At 41.2% G+C, this 19,903-nt stretch overlaps 1 protein-coding gene across 6 annotated transcripts in view; it reads right to left on the reverse strand.

Moving 5' to 3' along the window:
- Positions 1 to 9,768: 9,768 nt before the first annotated feature.
- FNIP2 (folliculin interacting protein 2) overlaps positions 9,769 to 19,903 on the reverse strand; it is a 51,895-nt gene continuing 41,760 nt past the window's right edge. For all 6 annotated transcript variants that reach the window (XM_064449797.1, XM_064449794.1, XM_064449793.1 and 3 more), the window contains 3 exons: positions 19,029 to 19,229; positions 15,200 to 15,315; positions 9,769 to 13,611 (listed from right to left, as the gene is read on the reverse strand). In XM_064449797.1, the coding sequence (XP_064305867.1) occupies positions 13,533 to 13,611; positions 15,200 to 15,315; positions 19,029 to 19,229 (396 nt within the window). In that variant the 3' untranslated portion in view covers positions 9,769 to 13,532. The remainder of the gene's footprint in view (positions 13,612 to 15,199; positions 15,316 to 19,028; positions 19,230 to 19,903) is intronic.

Below are 19,903 nucleotides of genomic sequence, written 5' to 3' on the forward strand. Positions count from 1 at the left end.
CCTGAACAGAACCACCTCAGCAAGGGGGGGCGGCGTGCTCACAAAAATGAACAGAAGGCTGTTGCATTTGAGCTACAGCAGAGGTGGCCGACATTTTCCCGACTAATCAGGGCTTGGGTCAAGAGAGACTGGAAATGAGGTGGGTTTTGGATGCTGCTTCCACTGAAACCAGGGTCTGCTTGGCTCGCGGTGCCTCCCAGCACTCAGCAGCCAGCTGGAAGCCATAAGCAGCTATCAGCTTGGGGCTCATGACATCACTGTGGCACCGAGCACATTTTTCACATACTAAGACAGCACGGATACATGCTGTTAGCTGAGGGAGTTTATTAAACAGTCAAACTGCCGGCTGCAGCCGCTTCGTTTCTGCAGGTTAAGCTTTTTGTTTTGTTGGAGTGATCACATTTTTTAGCTGCAAAGAGTTTATTTAAAAAAAAAACCAAAACATTAACGTTGGCATCAGTTAAACTTGTGTGTCAAAACACCTAAAAACTAATATTCGAAACTCATATGGTGCCTTGCAACTCCTCTTTGCTTTTCGAAAGGGGCTGAGGTTTCTGGCTGTAAATTTTACTCACTCAACCATCTTGTGAAACGTGCAGAAATCGCAGAAAGCAGTTTGATAAAGAAAGGCACATATTTAACTTCAGCAAGGCCAGCCCCTGGGAATAATGCAGTTCTGTACCGTGGCGCAGGCAGTCTTGTGAAAGAGAAATGAATCAGCCACGTACTCTGCCCTGTAGCCTCATGGAAGCTATGCTGAACCACAGGCTGAGGGGCCAGCTTTTCACCTTATTATACCTTTGGGAAAGAGGAATTACTATTGTTGAAGAATTTTGCAGTATACTAAGAGGTTTCACAATCCCAGGGCAGATGGAGATGGTGAAAGAGCCTAGGTCTGTCAAGTTAAAGCACTAAATCATTGCTTTGGTCACGTGCCTCTGGCAGCCACCACCCATTTTCCTCCAGTTGTGTTGCCTTCTTCTGTGCTAAGGGAGAACAGCGTTGCCAATGCAAGGCAGGAGGATTGATGTGGGGCCTCAGACGGGGCAAACGAACATGCACACCCCTACAACAGGCCATGCTGCTGGTAGCCCACGGTCTGGCTTTAGACCTGAGGGAGAAAGGCCAAGCCTAAGCCCAGAGCTCTGCTGCGTCCCTGCAGACACCAACAAAACACAAAGGAGAAAACTAATCTGGCGCAGAGGCTGTAGTCAGGCATCCACTCCTCGTGAGAGCTGATTCAGAAGAGTCCCATCTTTTGATTTCAGAGCTTGTGAAGTCTTGCTCATGACCTCTAGAGTGAGAAATGCAGAAAGAACTGGTCTTAAAGGTCTACTTAAGTCTACTCTGTATTGACCAGGTAGAAGTCAGCTGCTCAGCAAAGCAGGCTTCTGCTGGGTTCTTTAGGTCCGAGCAATTTCTGAAGATGGCATGGTATCAGGGCTACACTAACAAAATGCTTTTAATTCAAAGTTTTAGCATTTCAAAGTTCAGATATGCAGCTGGCCACACTTACAGGTAATCTTAAATTGAATTTTTACTGCACCGGGGAGCATTGGGTGTCAGCGAGAGTGAAATACAGAAGGCAGCTTTATTTCTGTTGTTGGTTTTAAGACAAGTTTTAATAGCTTCCAGTTAGCTTGGGGGAAGGAAGCTAGCTGCAAAATAAATTACAGAAACTTAAGATTTGCTACACAATGTATAACAACCAATACACTGCAAAAGGTACAAATAGCACTGTAGTGGTCACAAGTCCTGAACTGGAGGAACATGTGGCCAAAATAACTAAGGACATGTTACACTGAAGTACAAGTGTGAAAAACAATTTAAATGTGGATATCATTAATATAATTTTGTCTAATCTAACAAGATGACCGAGTCCCAGCTCCAGTGGGACTCCCATGTCCCGAACACAGCACACCTTGCATGCTTACTGCTGCTGCTTCAGGGCTCCCTAATGGCTTTTTTATAGGATGGCTGGTGTAAAGCCTCAAACTCACATCACCAAAAAGCTTTGAAAGAGGAAGATATTTTCCTTATTCTCTGTTGGCAGCATACAGTTACTTTTCCACGCACTAGGCAGGAGTTTAAAAAGAGATGTGGACTCTTGTCTTCTACCCAATCATTGCTGTTAGGGTCTGATTTAAAACATCTGACCCGCGGAGTGTACTCTTAGCTATTAAGGCATGATTTGACCTTGATTTCCGAGCAGCCTCTGCTCAAAGCCTCTGCATTCTTCTTTGAATTGTTCCGCCTCTTTATGGATTTTTCCAGCTGACCCTTTTGATCCTGTTTGAAGAAGCTGAGTGGGGGCAGTTCACTGCATGGAAGAATATTAGGCCTGAAGAACAACAGCTCTAGCTCCAGCAGAAGTTAGAAAAACTTTTATACGGCACTGCCTTCCTTATAATTCCTACAAAGTTGTCTTCTAAGCACAAAATATCCTTAGCAGTTCATCTTAATTCTCTGATGACTTTGCCTTTCCCCAGCCCACAGGACAGTGGTTTTGCAGCTGCTACTACTGCACCTAATCTATCAGCAACTTGCTTTGCTGGTGCTCGGAGCACCAACAATCGTGGTCATAACTCACTCGGAACCAGGACTCCACTCTTGATGGAAACAAGAGCTACGTGATGCCCTTCTTCAGCTTTCACAGCTGTGGGAGGTGCTCGGCTGGATTGCTGGGTCCTGCTCCCACTGACTCCCCACGTCCCTGTTGATGCTCTGTAATGGTCAGGAAGCAGAGTCACTAACTGGAAACAGAATGAATATATTCTGCACTTTTCCAGCTACCTTAGTGTGACGAAGGGAACAATTACGATGTATTTTGATAGGTTGCCTTAGACAGTCTCCAGCGGAATAACAATCAGGTCCGGTATGACATACCACAAAGGGTAATAGGTCTGCAAAGCTGAGCTATTTGATGCCAATCTAGAGCTAGGCAAGCAATCTGAAACCAGCTTTTACACTAACTGCAGCTGGGCAAAAGGAGAATTGCATTGGCACTGGTCCCACAAAACATGCGTTTTGGTATTATAGCCAGCTGTAGCTCTGTTACTTCACCAGTCCTTCAGGGTGCAGTTTTCATGCTACAGCTAAGCTGAAGTAATGGGCAGGCAATGCTGGAAAGAGGAGTCATGCTTCTCCCTCTCATCCTCTACACCTGGCTATGGGTTCTCAAGGCATCAGTAGTAGCTCTCAGCTGACCCCTGCTGCAAGCAGGTAGGTAAGGGTAGATTTCCACCAGCAAACACAAGCGATCAGCAAGGTTGCCTTAACTAATGCAAAACCCACTGCCCAGGACCCCCGTTTCACCACTGCTTCATGTGAACTACTCTGAATGGAGCAGACCTGTTGTCCTCTTCACCTGCTGCAGCTGCTTCCCTCGCATTGGCAGGAGCACCCGCACGCTTGGGTGATGAGGTCAGAGACCCAACCTCATCCGATGAGCACAAAGATCAAAATAATATGCTTATTGGCTGGACGGGGCTCTGAGCAACCTGATCTGGTTGAAAATGTCCCTGCTCATTGCAGGGGGGCTGGACTAGATGACCTTTAAAAGTGCCTTCCAACCCAAACTGTTCTATGATTCTATATACAGTATTCCTTCCCAAAGCAGGCACCTAGCCTTCTCTTTCTCTTGCTGTCGAACCTTGCATTTCTTCTCCCTGGCACGTGAGAAAAACTCAGGCTCCAACTGGGTTTGGGATTTGCTGTCCTTCAGAAACCAGTGGTGCCTCTCAGCAACTCTTTTTTACAAAAAGAGCCACTACTTAATCTCAAGCAGCAGAAAAAAGTCATTTAATATCCTTTGTTTTGAAACACAGTTTGCATATGTCTGATTATCCAAAAGGCACCTTATCCTCAGGGGGACCCACCATCTCCAACTACCCAGCAGCTGGCCAAGATCAGCCAGCTCCCCACCAACAATGGCCAGCATTGCCATGGCAATTTATCCCCTTGCAGAATGACAGTCACATCTTGTCTGGTCATGGTTGCTTTTCATCTTCTGATTCCCACCATATGGATTAAAATAAGCAGCACCAAGACTGAATCAGGAACTCATAACAGACACTGGTACAGGGTCAAGTGGCATTTATGACCCATAATTTTACTTTTTTGCTCGCCCTTCTTATATTTCCTCCTGCCCGTATCCTTTCACATAGTTTAAAGGCATAACACTGGTTACAGTATTTCAGCTCGCATGCGTAATTCAGAGCAAAACTGCATGATATCACTATTTTCTGTATTAAAATAGACAGATATAAAGATGCTGCATTGCCACAGCAGAACTTTCATTACAGATGCCTGCATGCCAATGTGTAAAAGCTAGCACATAAGCTGTTTCTGTGAAGCAGGAAGTTAACATCTTGTACACTCCACATGCTTGCCTGTAACACCTTCCCACTGCCTCAAACAAGAAACTCACTCGGAGACAGGTTTGATCTTTCAATCCTGCCTTTGTTTTTCTGAAAACTAGCACTTCTCTTGAGTGGTTACTGACTCCTGCTATTTCTCACTAAGTGTTGCTCAGCAGCTTGTCATGAGTCTCTTTTCCCCACATCATTCATGCATCCCGAGCAAAAAATAAACATGCATAAGAGCAAAAAAGCAGGTGTTTGGAAAAACAAAATACATTTCTTTGGCAGCATCCATGTAGTAGATACTTTCAGCTAAAGTATCCTTACAGGCACAATTGCAATTGTACACAAACAATAACCTTTCGTATAGGAATGAGAGAACTCTTTTTCTCATTTTTCTTTCCCAAAAGACAGATGTCTGGATGCCAGACACTGTCTCTGACTCTTTAAATCCATTTCTAGGAAGAGAAAAGGGAGGTGTATGCACTCCCCCCACCCCAGCTTGGCCGGTAGGCCTGCCTAATGACAAAGGCATTATTTTAGGACTCAGAAGATCAGGTACAAACCTTTGCCACAGCCTCCCTGCGTACCTTTGGCCTGTCGCCTCATCCTTCTGCAATGAATGTCAGTAATTATAAGAACACTGAGAAAATAAACAGGAGCTGCTTTTACGCTGAGCCACAGACACAGGGTGAAAATTCCTGACCTGCCACCATACAAGCTTAATCAAGAATTAGGAATGGTTAATCAGTGCAGTTAACTCAGCGTGGTACTGAGATTAAGATCCATTACAGGGTGACTAGAGACAGGTTTAGTGAATCCAGAGATGATCTCATTATGCTGCGTAGTGCTACGCTGCCAAGCTGTGCTATCAGGATGCTCTATGCTATACATCATTGCAGAGCACGTAAAACTGTGTTTAACTCGAGCAAGTCCTCCACACTGTAAAGTTCACAGTCATGTTTCAACCTCAGCTACAACACAACCCAGCTCAGCAACACAGCTCTGAGAAAAAGGGCAGCAGCGTGCACATCCGCAGCCAACCATCATCAAACTATTGGAAGCATTACGATTAAAGCATAGTCTGATGCTGCTGGAGGCTTCACCCCAGACAGCCAACAAGCTCATCTGTGTGCAAAATTGTAGTTACGTGCCTTTTAGAGTAGTCCCGTTTTGTTGGGGAAAGAGTGACACTTAGCGATACTCAGCAACCAGCAGCAAACCGACCTGCAGGTGCAGTTTGCTGCTTGGGTTCATCAGGACAGCGATTTCTAGGGACCCCTGCTCCTAGTGCTTTGCCTCCTGGGATGGGACCACCCAGCAACTAGTTCTCCGAGCAGACCAAGGTTTGAAATGTCCTCAGAACAAATCACAAAGTCCATACCAGCTTTCTCCGGGGCTGGCAGAGCAGTTGCTAGCCACAGAAATAGACATGCAGAAAAAGCTTCATGCGTTTAGAAGAAAAGCAGAGAACACTAATTTAAAAAGAAGTGAGAGGAGGAGGCAGCAAGTCAGCTTTCTCTTAAAGTTTGGTATGGTCCCAGAGATGAACTAGTTAGGTCCTTAGCAGCACTGTAGTTTAAACATCACAAAGCTGAGGACTGGAGCCTTTTGAAGATGAGAACGGCATTCTTGAGTTACCAGCTTCCTCATCTATCAAGAACATCGGCATCCACATCTGGGAAGCCACCAGGTCTTCTTCAGAGCTTCTTTAATCCAAGCATATAATAACACTCAACTACTCCTCCAACCACTCCCACTAGCCAGCGAATTACCTACAACGCTCAGGATTTATTTAGCAACATTACAAATGGGCTTTGCGTCTTTTACTTTTAGTGTTTACCCACTGCTGAGCAACAGGAGAGGCTACTGCATTCTTGTGGGAAGAAAATGGCGCATGGAAAACCAGAGGCAGCTGTCTACCTTTGGGGTGTAGCCATAGCTAGGTCTAACATAAATGGTTTAGATACCAAAGGCCTGACAAATTCACTTGAAATATTGGAGTCTAAGTTATGTCCCCATTTGTACTGCACTGACATAGGCCAATTCGTCAGTCACACTGGGAACTGCATCAGGTAGGCATGCGGAGGACCCTGCTCAACAAGCTTTCAGATTCGGTCACCTTTTCACATTAGGAACATCAAACCCTGCCAGAAGACAGCAGAAGTGCAGTTACGGTAAAGAGCAGGGCAAATGAAAAAAGTTAGCTCTCCCTCAGCACTAACTCCATTTTGTTTTACCTTCCTGCCAGGCAGCCCACCCCCTATGTTCTGGAACAACGAGGCCATCATGCAAGGGCCAGGCTGGCCCGGGACTCTGGCAGCCACAAAGGCTGTCTTCACCCATGCACCAAACAGACTGCAAAGATTCGGGCATCCCAGGTGCCTCTGCCTCCCAAATCAAAAGATAAGGTGTATTTCCTCTATTAGAAACAAACCTGAAGAATTAAAACACTTGCACCATGACTGCAGTGTCCTAACACAAGCCAGTCCCTTACAGAGAACAGGAGGAGCTGATGGTTTGGAAATGTGATTTTTAACTTCCACTTGCTCATGGTGCAGCTGTGCTGCAAGGTCAAAGTTACATGTTCTAGGAAATCACACATAGTTCAACAAAAAATTCAAACCCCCTATATTTTTCAAAGCTGAAGTGAACAGTTTTAGACTTACCCATCTTAAGGCTAACAGAGTCTGTGCAGATCTTAAAAAGAAAAAAAAAGGTGATACAATACTATAGAAAATGGAAAATGAAAACATTTATGTGACAGTAAAACACAGAAAGGAGGGGAAAACTCCCAGGCTCCTTTTGCCTAGGGAAAAAGACATGAGGTAAATAAAGACAAAATGGTAGGTAAACCTTCCAATGGAAGGGAGAACGTTTTTATGAAACAAATATCCCAGCCCTTGACCCCGGAGCACTCTTATCAGACAGCACAACCACTCCTTTAGAAGATCTCAAGCAGACCCAAGTATCACTTCATATTTCCACATCCACAAACATTTCTCTGCCCACAGGAGCAAGAGCTTGCTTCCTTGGTGGGAAACTCCTTCCTCCGGGGAGCCTGCTCTCTCTCAAACACCATTTTGCCAGATCACAGTGGAATGAATCTCTCCTGTAGCTCCAAACGGAAGAAATCCAGTTTATGAGATTGTATTTATTTTTAAGTGCTTGACTGTAACTCCTAAGCCCTTCGGCCTCGTGTTGACCTTTAGGATTTCGAGACAAGATGCTACTCCACTTGTACTGCTTAAACTGTTTTAGCTTTGGGACCGCGCCAGACGGACAACTGACTGCAACTATTATGAGAGTCATTTTCCAGCATGTGGATTATTAGCATGTGGCCACTTCAGCTAATTTTGTATGGGATCGGAATCCTTATAGGTCAGAGTCTCATGGTTTGCCACCCAGCTGCATGTCCTTTATGTCCAAAATCCTGTTTCATATGTTCAGTCGTGCTCTCTTCAACCGTATATGTCCAGAAAACCACAGAACATGGGGTATGGATGATTAGCAGAAAGCTTTGCTACGTTGTATGACTTTTTCATTCAGAGGGAAAAGAAAGTATAAAGACTGGCAGAGTTTTGGCACAAGACTTACTTTGTGGTATAGTTCACCTTTACTTACGCCTGCTGTAGCCTTGAACTCCTTGCTATGTATGACGAGAATCTCTTTGCTGGTTCTGTGATCCTCCTTGCCATTTATGAGAGAAGGAAAATGGTTAAGTCAGTTGTTCACCATTAACGTTTGTGTAATTTTAAGTCCCATCTTTTGAACAAATCATGGAATTTGACTAGAGAGTTTGAGAGTGTTTCTAATCATGGTATTTTCTCTTTTGCAAGCTGTCAGTTTTAAAAGCTCCTTGGCAGCCCTCTCAGCCTTACCACCTAAGTATTTAATACAGTGATTGGCCATTTTATACCGGTCAGCCTGTGCATCTGCCTCTTGCTACCCTGCCACAGCCCCAGTCATAGGAATTCTGAAAGAGATTGGCTAAGGGTCCTTTAGAAAAGGTTAAACCCGTTGATATGACCAATAGCTTAACTATAATTTCTTAGAAGTAGTGAAGTCAGAGCTTCATGGAGTCTTACAAAGCCTGGGTGGAAGCTGCAAACGTGCTGCACCTGGATATGAGTGATTCCATGAGCAACAGAGCAAGCCACAGCATAAGCAACTTGTGGGTGCAGCTAGTATGAGAGGAGGAAAGACTGGAGAGGGTAGTGGGGTCTTCCCCTTGCTATAGGGGTTAGCTATTAAATGGTGTCAAGGCTTCTCACAAAAGCATTGACTTAGAACGAGGGAGGCAGCTACATAACTTGGCAAAAGAGAGCTGCAGTGAGGTTACAGCTCACCACAGCACCATCATTTGATAGACCCTTCACGCTAAAAAAATCCCTTCGTTCTCATGAACACCAGATTTGGTTAACCTCTATAACAGGTCAACATTTGTGCAGGAGTACTAACAGGAGCACAAGTCACACAGGAATCGTGGCAGACAATGCAACAGACGTCCCTCCTTACTTCAGGCGTGTGCACGCAAGCACTTACCACCTTTGATCATGAGAAAATAAGTAATTTATTTCCAAATGCTCCAGCATTGATAACTACTGCAGCCAGACCAGAAAGCCAGAAACTGTACTCGGAGCACCAGGAAAAGTCCTTGATGGCAAAGTTCCTGGGCTGCTGTTTTATTTCCAATGTTTGTTAGCCCAACCAACAAGCAAACCTCAAGCATTTCGGTCTACAGGTAAGAAGTGCTTACACCCTACAAATCAGACTATACCTCAGACCTGTTCAAAGATATTCAACATCGTTTGAGTTGACCCTCTCGTCTCCATTTTTATTTCATAAATAAGGACTTTCCGCTCAGCTACATAATACTAACTAGAAATTCAGGTCATGGAGAGTTTGACACAAACTGAAGGCCTCTATTTTAAACTAATTCATGTTAAGTCCACCAACAAATTCATAATCTAGTAGATATAAGATGTCACTCAACTCCTGTTAGGTTGAGTCATTTTAAAAATAGGATATATTAGCTAATAGCAACACATTTTTCATACAGCTCTTTCCATATGCACTTGAGCCACCTGCCAGCAACAGAGGTGCGTGGGAACTCTGCACGACCCACTCCAACAGTCAGTGTCTTCACTTTCCAGTGTTTTTTGCAGTTAGTTTTCACACTATAAGAGCTCATTTATATATGTAAGTGGGGTAAAGCTTCCACAGATGCTAATGGTGTTCAATCAGGCTCCAAATTTTGTGAAGCCTTCCTGTTAGACACTTCCTGCAACATCTACTTACTCCGCTAGCAGGTTATCGGATGTCCAGGCACTATTAGATCTCAGCTACAACAAGAACAGCTATTTCAGAAGTGTTTTAAAAAGGAAGATACCAAATACCACTTACATTCATTTCAGAAAGTTTATTGCACCAAATGCCGCAAAGAAATAGACCAAAACGATAGCATACATAAACAACTATAAGAAAAAAAAACCATGTAGTTTGACATTGGTATTCAGTCATTCCTAAAAAAGCCTACGCTCTCCAAACATGCAATAGCAACACACATTTTTCTTCTACTGTGGAAAACCTGCTATGTATGTCAAATTAGCCTGCTTGACCTAAAATAATAAAAAAAAAAAGTCTAGAGTATATTCAGCAGTTCAGACTCGATTTTGATTTGGGTCCTTTTAACTGAAGTAGAAATTATACTCAAGGGGTAAATGATCATTTTGTGTAAGCTTTACATACAAGAGCATGGTATGCCTGAAAAGGGTTTTTGACTTTAAGAGTAAAGATGCACGTAGTGTGGAGTGGGGAGATCAATCTATACCTGGAGGATGCCATTAGAAATGTGAATTACAGAACCAGTGTTGATTAGTTTCATTTGGGCAGGAGAAAGTTGTATACATCAGTTCAGAGAGTACCTACTTAAATTAAAATGTTTAGATCTTGATATCAGTTGCGGTTAAAGAATTAATTTAGATTAAATACTACAATTTAGCAGTTCATGCCTCCCCTCTGTGTATGAAGGTTTAGTCTTGCCTGAAAAAAAAAGCATACATTCTTTAAATTGCTCTGTGTAAACTGCATTTATGTGGGATTTTGGAAAGTCTGTGCACTCCCACTTAACCAAGAAAGTATGTATTTAAGTTTACAAAAAACTACATAATACTGATAAAACCAGCTTTGGAATATTTGAAAACTAAGCTACATTATCAATTGTAGACACATCTGTACATTCGTATCACTTTTCATCCTAATAAAATAAAAACAGAAGCATGCCCTAAAGATGTCTAACACCACATCTGTAAATACTTACTGCCCTGTCATGCCACGCTAATTTACATAAACAGCAAGATGTTACTAAAAACAAGTTAAAGACTTAGAGTCAAAAAAAGCCCTAGAAGGTGGGATCCTGTCAACTGAGGTAGTACATTTGGTGGAGGGGAAAATATGTGTTTACCTTCCTTTAGTCTAAAGCCTTTTGAAGGTAAGAAACATCTTTCATTTTGGATTTTCTTTCCCCTAAAACTAAAACTGTGAGAACAAGATAGTTCATCGTGTAATTTCTGAAGAGCAGCAGAACATTAGAGAAAGCAGCAAGAACTATAAAGTTTTAGCCTGGGCTGAAGAAAATCCAGGTGCTTCTGACCATCGGCTCACATCCACCCCCTAGGTTAGTCCTGCCAAAAGAGGCTTTTTTTTATTTTTAAATTTTCTTAAATAGTTGATAAAGTAAAGTCAGGTGTTACTGGTCACGGTGTTAGTCATGAAATCACTGGATGTCAGCTGACCTTTGACTTCCTTAGTACACTCTACAGTAAAAAAAGCACATACACCTTTGAAGAATTGTCAGAGTCTGTTCAGATAAAAACCCAATTAATATTTTAGGAGAACTGGAATTGACTTTTAATGAACTCAGCTACTATTTAAGAGTGACATAAAATAGAGACCGTACAGGAGGGTTTCTATATACACTCAGGGAAGCAGTTTTAGTCCTACACATGCACACGCACACGTTCTCCATCACACTGGTAGTTTAGGAATATGCAACTTGCTTTATGGTTCTCACTTTGTCCTAACCTCGTGGAATAGAGTGAAACCTGCTAACAGCTGCACGCAGAGGTAAGTGTACTTTCCAGCAGATAGAAGGATTTACATACCAAAGATATGAAAAGTTATTTAACTCTAAGCAGTAGGAGAAAATCTGAACCATAGAAAGATTTTAGCCTTTTTAGGCAGAATACTAGGGACAAGTAGGAAAATGTGACAAAAGAAACATGTGGAATGTCAGGTCAGGAACCCAGCATATAAGGAGCAGCTTTAGAAGCACTGTATAGAAGATTAAGTACCCCTCCACTTGGAAACCACCTCTTTTCACAGTAAGTCAGTCTACCTACTTCCCTCAAAAAACAACACACGGTTAATCAAGACCCCCATCACATTTAAACAACTCACAATATGCACATTTCATTATTTCAAATCATTGAAAGTTTACTGTAGAAAAGTCCAAACATCAAGGTAGTAGGAAATAAAAACACTTTTAATAAAAGTGTGTCCCTTCAGTGTTAAAAATCTGTAATCACCAACAAGGAGACCTCACAACCGGTGACCAGGAGTTTATTAGAATTCACTATTCCCAAGCAATTGCATTGCCAGCAATTTGCTTGCAAGCAGACGACTTCAGACACCTCATTCCTGCTGGCACACGACAGAACGGTCCAACACGGAGCTTTCTGTTTCTTTAAGAATGTTTGTTTTGATCCTTTGTTCTTTCCTCGGTCTGGTCCACAGTTTCATATCCAGCTTAACAGTGCTTTACGCAATAAAAGTTTTTTTTTTTACATTCATGTTATCAACCACATGAAAACAGTAAAATACAAAATTTTATTTTGCTTTCTAGAAACACAGAAGGCCAGTGTCAACTAGTGGAGAAGTAGTTTCTGGTCTCAGAATAGTTAACCTATAAGGAAAGGCACCCAGATGATAGTTCAAGATTTCTGTAGAATCTAAAAGGGTAATTGCAAACATTCATAGTAATAGTAAATACCGGGGTTTGCCCCCTACATTTCATTTTACTTCAAACAATGCTCCTCTTTTATTCCTAGAGTGACAACTAGTAGCTGGAAAAAAAGTAATACTTTTGACTAAAGGTTTGGCGGGGGGGTTGTTTGTCATCTTTTATTTCCCCAACAAGATTGTCTTCAGTCTGTGCCAATTGCTTGGTGTACGTGCGCACAGACACGCACTAACAGCACTGGTATCATACAGAAGTCTGTCATATTCACGCTCCTTGGAGAGAGCGATACTTGATGACACCAAGACACAGGTTTAGTTCCCAGGACTACAGTCATACAGAAACTCAAAAGAGTTATTGAAGTTGCATCAGCAACAAATGTAAACTTGTAGCAGAAATTCCATAAGGCTTTCCCACAAAATCCCTATCTCAGAAGTCCGTTCCATTCCACTTCCAGCCATGGCCTCATTTGAATGCCTCCCCATTAAAACAGAAGCAGCCACAGCTTTCTTAACCTGTCCTTTAAGGGAAAAGTCAACATCACTTCATGCGCACCTCCGGTCCCACGTAAAGTTTAGTTGCTGAATCCAGGTTCCTTGTTCTAAACTGGTCACTTCTGCTATACAAAGACATGCTTATGCTCTGCAAGAAAATGATGTCTCATCTAATACACTTGTGTACAGGAATGCTATATACATAGTTTACAGCTCCTCCTCCTCCTCCCCGGCAAAGAAACAAACACCACACCACACTCACAAGCGTAGTATTACAAAACCCATTCTAACCCACTTGTTCTTTTAAACTGTTACTTCATGGTTTTGAGCAGCGTTTTGGACGGCAGCTCCTGGTCTGCCACATAGTGTTAACTTTAGTCCTCTGAATAAAAATAAAATGCAAGGATGCAGTCACTTTCTTGATTTAAGTCAGAAGTGCGATTGTAAGAAAAACCTGAATGCCTTTTACATTATGTAAACTGAAGTCCTCCGATAAAACATCCGGTTGAAATCAGAATCAGAAGGTGGTTGAATGTACGGTTATCACTTGCTTTCCTCAGTGTTCCCCTTTACCAGTGTTTGGCACCTCTGTTCTTCATTCAACATTACCATTTTCTTTATTTTATTTTAAGGAAATGACTATCCTGAGATTTGAATTTATAAGAGTATTTGAGCAACATACGGGGAATGAGTACTTGCTATAGCAGCCAACAAAGGCAAGTCATTGGATTCAATCCTAGAAATTAAAAGAGAGACAGACTTTAAAATATACAGTCACCTTCACAAATGAAGAGAAACACAAGAGGGTATTTTTCATCCACTTTAAGGAAACTGGAAGTGTCTTGCTATAACTGAGTTCATTGTTTAATTATTATTTATTGCCATTACTCATAACATACCAGTAAAGGTAGGTAATAATGTTTAAAATCAAGAAGTATGCTACCATTTAAATCAAAAGATAGAAGTATTACATTTTGTGGTATATAATCTTTTTTGGTTTAAATAAAAACTTTTATTTACTTCACAGAATCACAGGTGGGAAGGGACCTCAGGGATCATCTAGTCCAACCTTTCTAGGAAGAGCACAGTCTAGGCAAGATGGCCCAGCACCCTGTCCAGCCAAATCTTAAAGGTGTCCAACGTGGCCGAGTCAAGCCCTTCCCTGGGGAGATTATTCCAATGGGTGACTGTCCTCACTGTGAAAAATTTCCCTTTTGTGTCCAATCGGAATCTCCCCAAGAGCAATTTGTGTCCATTCCCCCTTGTCCTCTCCACGTGACTCTGTGTGAAAAGGGAGTCTCCATCTTCTTTGTAGCTACCCCTTAAGTACTGGTATATTTATTTGCTAAACCATAAGCCTTAGCTTGTAGTCTTACCAGTCAGTAGGCACCAATAAGCCCAGTTTAAGTACTATACACCAGCTTAAGGAAGACTGTACATTTCATGTTTTGAATATAATTCAGTTCACCATACGGTAGCACTTTCTTACCAAAAATGGCCAAAAGCTGGCAGTATTAATTATTATGCAATAACAGTATCAGGAATGTCTCTCAGATGCCATGCTCAGTTTCTAACTGTTTCCAGTGTAAAGCTGCTCAGAGGCCAGGATGTATGTGCATGTGTGTATATATATTAATACACACACACACACACACACAGAGAGAAAAGTGCTTATTTCAGGGTTTCACTATTTACAGCTACATTTCAAAACACATGAAATCTTGAACAGTCTGGAGAAAGATAAATTAAGTTTTAACTACAGTGCTAAAAACCATCCTCTTGAGAATGTGTATTCACTTCTTTCCCCTTCCCCCTCTTCTGCTGTCAGCAGGTGCATCCCTAAAGGTTGTCTGCCAATCAAGTAGTATTATTAGAAGACACCTGCCCAACAGGACACCTGTCTATTTTCCTATATCTGCTTTTTTGAGAATCCCTCTTCCCTCAAGATACAACTGCACCACCTAACCTTCCAAAAATTCTCAAGTATTTGGTGAGGCAGAGTTTTCATTAAGGAGATCGAGACAGAAAGAGTGCATATGAATGTCTGGACAGCCTCCTAATGACCAAAATCCAAACTTTTGTCATTCTTAAATCTTCAGAATGAAGAGTGATTTGTTCTCGCTGTTGAACTGTGTTTCCTTCCTCCTGATGGTTCAGTAGAACCCATTTTTACACTTTATTAGGCACATGAAAGAGGACAGTGCTAAATATGAAGTAAGAAGGAATTCCCTGCACGAACAAGACATCAACTTTCAGAAACTGAAAAGGAAAATAAACTGCCCCATGTTTTACCATTGGGTAAGACCAATATCTGCAATACTCACCCCAATACAATTCCTAGTTCTTTTACATGCACTCTTGTATGTCCTCGCAGATATTCTGAAAGCATTTTGCTTTTGAGATACATCTCTTGTAGTCTATCCTCAAGATGCATTATGCACTGTAAACACAGACCAAAAACCTCAGAACGGCTTTAGCAATCGCATGCAAATTTTACAGAAGTGTCAGCACATCATTTTACTTTCTGTCTTAGCTAGAACACCTTTCAACCTATATCTCCACTCCAAAATCCAGAAGCAGCATTTGGTTTTGTTACAGCTGCAACATTAAAAAGTTACAGTACCCCCTCAAAGGGGAACCCCCTCAAAGAACTGGGGCATTCCAGCTTTCTTGGGCAGTAAAAGTTTGTTGCACAAACTGCACATCCATTTCGCACTCAAGTCAGTCACAGTGCTTCTGCTGGCTTAAGCAGTTTTAGCCAGGTTAAAAGACATTCAAAACATCTTACTAAGAAACAAACCAGAATATTTGGATCAAGATGTCTTTGTTATAAGTCAGTACTATTTTCTTCTGAAAGACTCAGTCTAGACAACAGTTCCCCAAATTAGCACTCTCTAGCTCTAGGGATTTGTCATTCAAGAAACTAAGACTCAAGTAGTGGAAGACACCATTATCTTATTTGTCAGAAAATCATATTTTTGCTCACTACTTCACTGGAGAAGGTAGGTTACGAATCCTTTCTAGGCATTCGTTTTCATTAGTCCTGGGTACTTCTAGTTTAAAATTACTCAAACATTTGACGCTGTTTCCCAAAAGGTAATAGTTCAAGTTGAAAAAACAATTTAATCACTCCCCTTTTCTTTCATCAGCAGCATGCTAGGAATGCATGTTATTTTTAAATACAGTCATGTGATGCATGGCAATTTCTCATACACCAACTGCAGGACAGCAGATGAACCTTAACTTCAAAGAGGGAGAGCGTATTTTTTGGTAAGACAAGGTCAGTAGGTAGGATGTCTTCACAAGGTGAGTAGGTAGGATGTCTTATCAGGTATTTTGTTCTAGGACAAAAGGTACACTCAATTTGATATATTCCTTCTTTCCACAGGGATGACCACTTCAAATAAGTTAAATTAGTTCAGCTCTCCAAACTCCAGGAGATGAAAGCAGGAAGTGCATGAAGAACCTCACGTTCTCAAGTGTACAATCATCCAGCAGGCAATTAGAAACAGTAGCAGCTTCAGGCCATCGTCCAATGTACTTTTCAAGTTGAATGAAAACCATAAGTATTAGAAGCGAGAGCTTGTGAAACCAGTTTTGCTAATTAAAAATCAATGAGCAAAAAAAAAGTAGCCTACCATGTATTTTTCTGATGGTCTGGGGCAAGATTTTTAGTGATTCTCTAAGCTTATATCAGGCCTTAATCACAAATGATGAAAAGGCGTTTTAAAAAAAGTAGTGCTACATAGCAGTAGAGTAAGATAACTGCGACCAGTGGAGGAAAGGCAAAAGCTTTTTGAGAGTAGCTTAATCTACTTGCTTCAAGCAAGTTTTCAGTCAAGTCATTAGAGTCATAATACTTTTGATCCTACCCAAACAGGAAACATTTTTATCTTTTCCATTACAGGTAACCAACGCAAAAAACCCATGAGCACTTCGTCAGTGGTTCAGGGGAACATGCAGCTGATTCACAGAGTAGCAGTTCATTATTTTTCAGTTCCAGTACTAATGCTAAAGGATTATGGATACTTTTCTCCTTTTAAGTTGTGAGGGAGCAAGTAAGGAAGAATCCCACATTAATCTAAGATACTTTACATAAGATTATCTGCTCCTCCTGAATGCCAGCAAAGAACCAAAAGACATGGTTACTCATAAGCTCAGTACATGAATCCATTTTGTTCAAAATGTCCATGTTAAGTGAGGTACTGAAGTCTTTTTTTATTTAATATTGCCTTCCTCTGCAGCTTTCCTCATTGACTAAACAAAAAAAAAACCTAGTCACTTCTAAAATTAGAAAAGTAGCTTAAAATTAGTCTAAACATGCAGGTAAAACTTTCGACATATTGCTGACATGCAGCAGTTACAATCACCACTTCCCTCCCACCCCAGCGTACTGCAAAGCGCTCTGCAGTATGGTTACTAGTCTGAAGTGCCACAACAAAGAGATATTGCCACTTGCCTTTCATCCCATCTCAAGTTGGGTTTTGTATTTTATTGTACCCCAAAAAACCAGAAAGCTTATTCATCTGAACAGTAACTGCATGTAAAGAAATGCACACTCTGAGGAAACTTCAAACATACTGCATTATGGTCATCTCTGATATCAGTACGTGTGTTTTTGTGAAAATTTAAATCAATAGAATCACTGCAGTAAAAGTCACACTTCTCCCCCTAGAGTTTAGTGGAACACCTGACTTCCATGCACTCGTGTTTCTGTTTCAGCAAAGAGCTGTAAAATCCACCGACAGAAGGATCAAAGCGTCTCTAACAGGGATTATAGAAAATTTACAAACTGCTATCACTATCACTTCACTGTTCCTTTTTGTAAGAAAAAGGAAATAAAAACCTGCGAAAAACATTCCACCTCCAAACTCCCTCACACCACACAAAGCATACAGAAATTGCATACATAAACCCCAAGGCAGCATTGGACAGAACACTTCAGTTGCAGAATCAGTTATTCAGTTTAGAAATGTCAGAATTTAAGGTGTTACTGTGCAAGTGTTAGGATATAATTTTAACTAAAGTTGCGTATTTTTGATGCCCAGAAGAATTCAGAAACAACATTGACAACGTACCCACATATTTTGCCTTGACTTCAAGAATTTAGTGTGATCAATACCACTAATTTTATCCAAAACAGTGCCAACTATTACTATTTACAGCTGTTAGTGTTTAGTTCTATTTTCCTCTTCCATCTGCTAGCACAGTCATTACACAGGCTTCCTACAAAGTTTCTCAAGGCTAACTGCTGAAGATCAATTATGTTTACTGAGAAAGGGGTGACTGCTAAAAAAACCCCACCCCATCTTTCCTTATCTGCAATCATGCATTAAAAATCGGTTAATAATTCCCACTGTCAGACTTGTGGGTAGTTTTGTTGTAGTCAGCAAAACCAGCATTACTGGTTTGCTGTAATGAACTCTACTGCTCATGAGGACAGGAAAGGATGCTATGGGATACAGAGTATGCAATATGACAAAGTAACATCCCCTGCTGCAACCCACCCCCCTACCCCTAGATGTGTTCAGGTTTCAGTCTCCTCCCAGCAATCGTATGGGGACATCGGCAAGGCTATCCGAGACAGCACTTGCGCACAGGGTTGGCTAAAATATGCCTAAACCAGAAGGGTCAGGTAAACAGAGGCACAACTGTTTGGGGAGGAGAGAGAAGAGGCATCTGTTGCATGGGGTTGCATAGAAAGCCCAAGAACAGAAAACTGTATGCTAGAAACAGGCTTGGATGGACAGAAAGTTCAACAACATGGGAGCAGAGAAGTATAGACATTACACAAGCAAAATTAAAGCCAAATTTAAGAGCCCTAATCATACACACAAGGACCATGCCAAAACTGCCCAAACAACTTTAGTTTTGCAATATGTATTTTGGAACAGTTAACTTTAATCTGATCTATTAGATGTAAATTGCAGATAAAACAGTATCTGTTACTGGACTGTAGCATACATTCTTTTTAATATATGGTACCATTATTTCAGACATTAGTTCACTGGTATAGCAATGCAGTGTACAAAACTCTACCTCTGCTATCTACATTATAATACATGTTACCAGAATATTATATATAGCATATATATGCTTATATCTATATAAGCAAATTTCAGTAGTTTCAGTCTTCAGTAAAGAAATACTTACAAAGTCAGCTGGGACATTGAGTTTGTAAAGCTGTAAAATAGACTGCAGTAAACTGGATACTTGACTTGAAACCAAAACGTCCTTGCCTAACTTCATGTTGTCCATCATCTTTCTCTGACTTGTAGCTACTTGTACATTCCATTTATCTGTGTCTGCAATAATGCAGACAGCTTCTGCTATGGGCTCATCTAGCACTGGATGCTGCAACAGATACAAAACACAAACGTTATGTCACACTTGCATGTACCTTTCCACAACTTAGTTTGAGGTTCCACTTTTATTCACACTGAGGCAGGGCATAAGGAAGTGATCCAATGAAATTGTTTTGTCCAACAGGAAAGCGAAGGCATCTCAAAAATGACAAAGAACACCACTTCAGTGACAGAGTTTACATTCAGCAACATTGGGTCAGTTAAGACTTAAGAACTAATTTGATCAAAGCATTTAATTTTGTCTAACTAGTGCTTCAAAATCACTATTCCAATATTGTTTTCTTCAATTATTCCACCACCTTCCCTGAAAAGATAATTTTCTTCCAAAATGAAATAATTATACTGATCCAGGGATGGTGAAAGTATATTTAGCATTTCAGAGGTAAGTGAGGGATTTCACTATGTACAACCAAGGCAGGGTACGTACGAAAAGACAGTATCATATTAGACCAATCTGATGTTGCTTAAAACAGTCACACACACGTGCATCGCTGTGTTGGCTAATATATGAACTCATTCCATCAGAATGATGCTTAATTACTATAGAGAGAAGCTGTTGACAATTGCCAGATAAACATTTAAAACTGCATAGTAAGGTCACACAGTTACTTTAGTGAAAGCTTAGTTATAAAGTAATTATATAATTAAGTTACAAATTTCAGG

This window comes from Phalacrocorax carbo, chromosome 4, assembly GCF_963921805.1.
Source record: "Phalacrocorax carbo chromosome 4, bPhaCar2.1, whole genome shotgun sequence".
NCBI lineage: Eukaryota > Metazoa > Chordata > Aves > Suliformes > Phalacrocoracidae > Phalacrocorax > Phalacrocorax carbo.